Source organism: Atta colombica, unplaced genomic scaffold (genome assembly GCF_001594045.1).
Source record: "Atta colombica isolate Treedump-2 unplaced genomic scaffold, Acol1.0 scaffold1, whole genome shotgun sequence".
NCBI lineage: Eukaryota > Metazoa > Arthropoda > Insecta > Hymenoptera > Formicidae > Atta > Atta colombica.
The window spans coordinates 2,329,308-2,336,406 of record NW_017259183.1 but is presented as its reverse complement, the minus strand read 5'-3'; the positions used below and the strand labels follow the sequence as shown (position 1 = coordinate 2,336,406).

Sequence of the window (7,099 nt, the reverse complement as noted above, 5' to 3'; positions counted from 1 at the left end):
TATATATCGCAATTACATGACTTGATGAAGTACCTTTCTACATAATATAACGCGAATCACAAGAACTACTAGGACACGTTGGAATATATCTGACAAAAATTGTGGACAATAGCCTTCTTGAGGAAACACGTAAACTTCGCAATAGATCGAGCTTCCAGATATCCTTTATAATTCCGGTGACCATGCAGCCTGCGAAAGAGAAAGATTTCTAGATACATAGTAATAGAGAATTGTCGGCAATCATCGAGCGATAAGATCGCCGCGGGCCTCCTTCATTTTCGTGCTTCATTTAGCGAAAAGGGAGCAGCTACTAGCTTTTATTTTTTTCTCTCACGTTTTTTCATTCATGTTAGTTGAAGTGTTATTGTTACTCTTGCTGGTCAAGGCTTTATATCCCTCGGTATGTCGACTAATCAAGCTGATTTTTTTCCAAAAGAATAGAGTTACATTGTCGCTAATGTACCCGCTATCTATCAATGAAAGGAAAATTCTCCACAAAGGAGAGATCATAAAGACACCGTTGTTGAACTTGTCGGAAAGCTTCACTTACCCGCGAAGCCACCGCATATTTTCAGAGAGCGAGGGGTTGGTTGAGTTAATATTTACAGTGCGGAAGGGTCGCGAAAAGATAGAGAAAGAAAATGAGAGAGGGGTTTTGCCACGTACGCGGGTACGTATAAAGGCTTAGGTACCTCTACTACTATCCACATGAAAATCTAATCACGACAACCCCCTACGAGCGCACGCCTCGCGTTACGAACCGCCGATGTAACTAAACTAACGAAATTGAGTTAGGTGCCGCGCATCGCTGTGCCGCAACTCCTCGTCAAACTAAATCCAGTGCGCCCCTCTTCTGTTCGCGCCGCATGTCAGGGCCATCGTCAGAACGAACGAGATCCTCTCGACTTAACCGAGTAAAATGATTTCGCGATTCCGAAACTCAATGCCGGCTTATCGATTCCGACCGAGAATTCTTCGGAATAATTGATCGACCGCTTTCACACATACGATAATTATATGATATTCGCTCGAAATGTCGGTATAGATATTTTTCTAGTTACCTAAGGTACACACGCACGGTCAAGTTATATTTATCAAAATATTGTGATAAATGGTGAAGATGTGGTACCGGACTTGATGCGTCGACGAGGGTTGACCGCGAGGCGAGCTATAATATAATATCCGCGTTACAGAACTAATTCATCTTCTGTAAATTCATCTCAAAAATAAAATATTCTGTGTCAGATTGTTTTGAAATATTTTGGTTATAATAAAAACATACTAACGTGTGTATCACTTATCACCGAAACTTTAAACCATCTATAGATATCGGTGTATATATATTTAATTTATTACTCGCAATAAGTTATTTTCATTTCATAATCTTTAAAAATCTTTTTGAGTTGTGACAATTTTGACGATTTTTATTATAAGTGAAATTAGTCCACTTTTGATTATTATTGATAAGATAATGTTTTACTTAACTTATTTATGATAATAACTCGAAAATCATATTTTGTTGAATTGTGTTACTTTTGAAATAAGGGAGCGAAATACATCTTCAAAGATTGAGACAACGAGGCGCGCGAGGGACTCATTCGTATTGGCGAAAGGGTCATTATAATTGGGAGAACAAAGGCGTTCGTCAAGAAACGAAATCCTGTTAGATTATCCCAAAGTCCAGTTCCGTACGGTAGGAAATATCGGCATTACCTTGTTGACCGAAAACCCGAAACTTAGGGTCAGTCTGGCGAGTCGGCCATTCCGCCTCATCTCGATGGACTTACGAGATTAAACGGTTCGCGCGCGAGTTTGATCGAGTCTTCTAAGTCCTTTCATTACGAAGCTGCTGGGGAGCGTAGGATTATTATTACGGTAAGAAGTAGTCCGCGTCTTGTTTGTTAAACGAGGGGAGAAAAGAAAGCGCGCAAAAGGGGTCGGCACAGCCGATAGTTCAACGCCGATGTACTGCCGATGTGAGTCACGTATCGCTGATCAATCGAGGATACCTTCCTCGATAAGTATATGCCGATCTATCGTCAGTGTTCGACATTACATTATTATCAATTATACTCGTTCCGAAATTGAGGAAATTTCAAATTTCTGATTTATTATGGACAGAACAAACAATAGATTGGAGCGGAAGATTCGTCGTTTTTCATTGTGCTCTCATGTCGAATAAAATTTAAAAAACTGAAATTCCTTAAGGAGGTTCTCGCGATGAAATATAAGACAAGTCTGTAATATACATGTAATACAAAAGTTAATGATATCAATAATATCTAGAAAAAATTCATTAACTTTTATCGTACCATTTTGAAGATATTTAATTTTAAATTTATAAAATTTTACATTACAAGTTGAAATCTTATTTTGTAGTTATTCTCTTTTAAATTGAGACTTGCGTATAAGGCAGCAATTTAAAAATCATTATAATTATATAAGGTAAACATTAAGTTTAAGTTTAAGTTTATTCTTGTAAAGTTGTTTTATTTAAACTGATCTTACAGTTTACAAAAAATGTATATTCTTCAATGAAAAAAGCTTGAATATATGTCACATGGACGTTACACATGTACATCAAATGAACATCTTACAACTTTTATTTTGTCATTTTGAAAGTATTTAATAACATATAAAATTAATAATTATATAAGATATTGTTAGCAATCTTTTTATTCCATTATTTTAATCGTTTTACATATTATTATGAATAAACTATTGAGTAGAAAGTAGCGCGAGAACCTCCTTAAAAGAGAAAAAAATTTCTTTTCAATTAAAAAACGAATATACGAAGTCTGTTTTTTCAATTCTACTTTCGAAATTTTGAACTTTACTTAACAATGTTGGCGTTAATTTAACAAAACTGAGCATTGCAGTTAGTTAAAAATTTCAAAATTGTCGTGAGAAATTAATAATTTAAACACTGATAGAATTTATACATTATTTTAGACACTATTTCAATGGTATCGTTTATATTATCCTGATATGTTATCTTATACAGGTGCTAATCGAGTCAGATCGTCGACATCTGCAGCGATAGACCATTTCGAAATTCATCAAGGTACCCACATATTACAGGTAAGTTTGCATTGTAATTGTAAACCATAGCAACTTCGCCAAACTGCAGTATCTTTGACTTTAATACTTTTTTCAAACTGCTATATGTTGCGTCATAAACTCTTTATTCTCCAATCGAAATTGCAAATCTGTCGAGGAAATTTAAATATATTTGAAACATAAACCATAATACTAAATAAAAATAATTCGGAAAAAATTATCAATATTCTATGAAGTCTATCTTTTCCTCAAGAGAGAGTATCTCTGTATAAATGTTTGAAAAGCGTTTTACGTTTATCATCTGGGAATATTCGATCCGGAGTTCCTCACAAGTATCTCGTACTTTTTGTCGTCAGTCCCTGGATGGCTTCGCGATGGCTGTCGCAGCTGATGGCAGATTCCTGTACATATCTGAGACCGTTTCGATATATCTCGGCCTTTCACAGGTAAGCGCGGTTTATCGTTATAGCGCCGATGAAGTCGGAAACGACTGGAGCGCGTATTAGGGAGAAAAGTGCATAGGGGAAAAGTGATAACGATAACGAGAAAGCGAAAGCAAGTAAAAAGCAACGTGGGTGCGCCAAACACGAATGCAACGTGTGTGTACCGTCAACCGGAAGGCCAGAGATAGTAGAAATATATAAAGACATAGCAGAGGGAGGAGGAGGAGGAGGAGGAGGAAGAAAAGAAGAGAGAAAAGTTGACGGAAGAGAAGGAGGTTGAAAATGTTGAAGTTGTGTAGCGATGGTATAATATCGGCAGCGGTGGCGGCGGCGGTGGAGGTGGCGGTGGCGGTAGCGGTGGTGAAGGTGGTAGCGATGGTTGCAGAGCTAGCGAAAGAGGAGGAGAAGGAAAAGTTGATAGCGTTGTAGAAGAATAAGGAGGAGAGGTCAAGGGAGGAAAAGAGGAGAAGGTTGTACGAGTTGGCGGCCATACTGGCTGGCACGACGGCGAGCATGACATAGAACGGGGGGAGCGAGGGGGAGGAAAGGGAGGGTAGGATGGGTGGATGGCGGCGGGCGGAGGTGGTCGCATGCGGCTCACGTAGCCTCTGCACGGCGGCGTGTTCGCCATTCCTAATGCCGCGAGCGAGAAGGTGGACGGGGAAAGAGAGTAGAGAAGAGCGGTGCCGGGGGGATAAAGCGGGGAGAAGGAGGGTACGGGAGGTGACCGGTGTAGCTCTAGCCTCTCGGTTCTCTGCGAAGCTCGTGGGGCAATCAATAGGGTGTTTCGGGGATTCGGAAAACCGACGGGAAAGCCGACGTTGGCACAAACATGGCTGCACCCGCCTGTTCACCTTCCCTGTAGCTGGCTTCCTTCAAATTCTACGTACCCCTATGCACCTCTACGTATCCCCTGCGTACCCCTACGTGTCTCTCGCGCCGAAATCGATCTGGTGGCACGAGATAAATCCCACCGAGAGAGAAAACTATTGTTTTTAATTCTAGGTAGAGATGACGGGATCAAGCGTTTTCGACTACGTCCATCAGCAAGATCACGCCGAGGTCGCCGAGCAGCTCGGTCTGGGACTCGCGTCGACGACAAGCACCTCGGCCCCGCACTCGTCGAATTCTGGTCTAGCCTCACCGAGTAGTGGTGCGTCGGAAGAGCACGGTTCGTCCTCTACCGCGAATCCCGATGGTAAATTTTCCTGCAACACATCATGCAAAAAAACGTTGCTCGCTAACCCTTGAACTGTGAAAGTTGAAAACGATTTTTTAAATTTTATTCTTTTGGCTCAAAGGATTATTTTAACATATTGATTTTTATAATAATGCCATGGCGTCTGACTTCCATCATTAAAAAAGATAAAACGGTTAAAGAATGCAAATATCCGAGTGTATTGTATTTCGGGGATTCAATTCCTTTTTGTATCTATTCTCAGTGTCCTCGGTAATGTCGCTGTCGGCGACCGGACTGTACAAAGGGTACGACCGGGCATTTTGCGTTAGAATGAAATCCACTCTGACGAAGAGGGGGTGTCATTTCAAGTCGTCTGGTTATCGGGTAAGTGAAATCGCTCTTGATAAAATTAATAAAGTTTTGAATTATGCTTATTTTTACATTTTAATTGGCGCTATTTAATATACGATAGTCCTAATATTTGTGCAAGAACATTTTTACATTTTTTTAATAATATATTTTTTACACGCGCGTATACAGGTCGTACTGTTGCTGTGCCGTTTGAGGCCGCAGTTTATATTCAGTCATGCGAGGAAGTCTGCGCCGCCTTTGATGGGCATGGTCGGACTAGCTATCGCTCTTCCACCGCCCAGTGTACATGAAATTCGTCTTGAAACCGACATGTTCGTCACACGGATCAGCTTTGACTTTCGGATAGCACATTGCGAGCCAAAGTGAGTACCGTTTGCATCGAATCAATCCAAGCAGAACAATAAGTCATCATTAAAAGTCATTTTTCGATTCATTTTAAATTCATTTTAATGTTTTATCTTATGACTTGTTGCTTTGAGAAGTCTGTAGTGCCATTGAAGAAAAATCGCACATTATAGAAAAATTACAACAATAATAGTGGACAATTTTGAGACCCACTATCGAAAGTGTACATTTATACGTACATAAAGTGTAAAGCCACAATTTACAAATAAAATTATTCCTTTTTACAGTAATTGAACACTTTGCAAAATTAAATTTATAATTAAGAATTAGAAATAATAAAGAATAAATTAAATAGAGATTAAAGTTAATCAACATTGATAGAAATGGATATGAAACAGATGAATCTATAAGACGACTTTGTAATAAAAGCATTGTAATTCATGTGTTCTTCTCAGAGTGTCCGAATTGCTGGACTACACCGCCGATGAATTGACGGGGAAGAATCTCTATACGCTGTGCCACGGCGAGGACGCGAATCGTCTTCGGAAGTCTCACATAGATCGTGAGTATGACTGGTAATAATTCGCCACGTTCGATCGTAGTCGAGTCGAGTGAGTACCGTTTGCACGATCGCGCGCAAAGTCACACGCGAGAAGATCCTCGCTCGCTTTCCCTAATGTTTTCTGTGTAATGTTCGAAGGAATGTACGCGTGTGAATTCTGAGTAATTTGTCTTAATTAAATAATATATAGTTGCGTCGCGCGAATTTTTGCGAGTGTCGATTACGTCATCGCGATCGTGGGAGGTGATTTTTCGCCGATGATCTACGACGATGTGCTTCTCTGTAGTAATATTTCGTTTGTCGATTAAATTATTTTAAAATGAAAGGTTATATGCTCAAACGAGAACGGGAACTTATGAAATAAATAGGGGACACTAAAAAACGGACAAGAGAAAGAAATAATAGCTGCGGAGAAAAATGAGTTGCAAAATTTAGAGCTGCAAGAAATAACAAGTCGGGAAAGGAATACGCAAAGAGAGATAATTTGAACTTTCTCTTTCTATAAATTTCCATCAAGCAAAAATTAATTGCGAAAAATTTCTTAACGAACGATTAACGGACGTGACAGTGTCGGGTCGTTAAATAAAATCCACAAATAAGGATTAAATTAATGTTTTAATGCCTTTTTTATCTGTATAAAGCAGTGCAAAATAAATTTTACACGTTTTAATATCACTGTCTTCTTTTTTTCGCTGCAGTCTGTACTCGAGAAACAATTAACGAAAATAGAGCCGTCACGTTATTCATATACATACGTCCCCAACAAACAAAGCCGATAGATTTGCCACGCAGAATTTCTTGCTCCTACTGTTCTAGGAAAATACTTTGGTGAAAGAGAGCGCGATGGGTGTCAAAGCTGTCCGGGAAGAGAGAAAAGCACGAAAGTATTAATACGTTGGTCTTTTCGACTGCGCGCGACCGCTTGCAGATTTAGTAAGTACGTATCTGTTTGTATTTGAACGTTTCACATAAAATTACTAGCCACGTAGGCGTTGGGGATAACGTTTCTCATTGACAATCATTCAATCGCGCAGATAATTATTCGTAATTATAGCTCTGAATATATTTATCGTGCGACTCCCCTGTAAAACAAATGAATCGCTCTTTCGTTAATTGAGTGTTTTTCGAGATACGATA

At 39.4% G+C, this 7,099-nt stretch overlaps 1 protein-coding gene across 1 annotated transcript in view; it reads left to right on the top strand.

Annotated features, from left to right (window-relative positions):
• Positions 1–7,099, top strand: part of LOC108689435 (protein trachealess) — a 94,493-nt gene that overhangs the window by 84,881 nt on the left and 2,513 nt on the right. The window contains exons 6-11 of the mRNA XM_018196229.1: positions 3,005–3,081; positions 3,417–3,506; positions 4,509–4,701; positions 4,946–5,067; positions 5,224–5,417; positions 5,856–5,962. Of these exons, the coding sequence (XP_018051718.1) occupies positions 3,005–3,081; positions 3,417–3,506; positions 4,509–4,701; positions 4,946–5,067; positions 5,224–5,417; positions 5,856–5,962 (783 nt within the window). The remainder of the gene's footprint in view (positions 1–3,004; positions 3,082–3,416; positions 3,507–4,508; positions 4,702–4,945; positions 5,068–5,223; positions 5,418–5,855; positions 5,963–7,099) is intronic.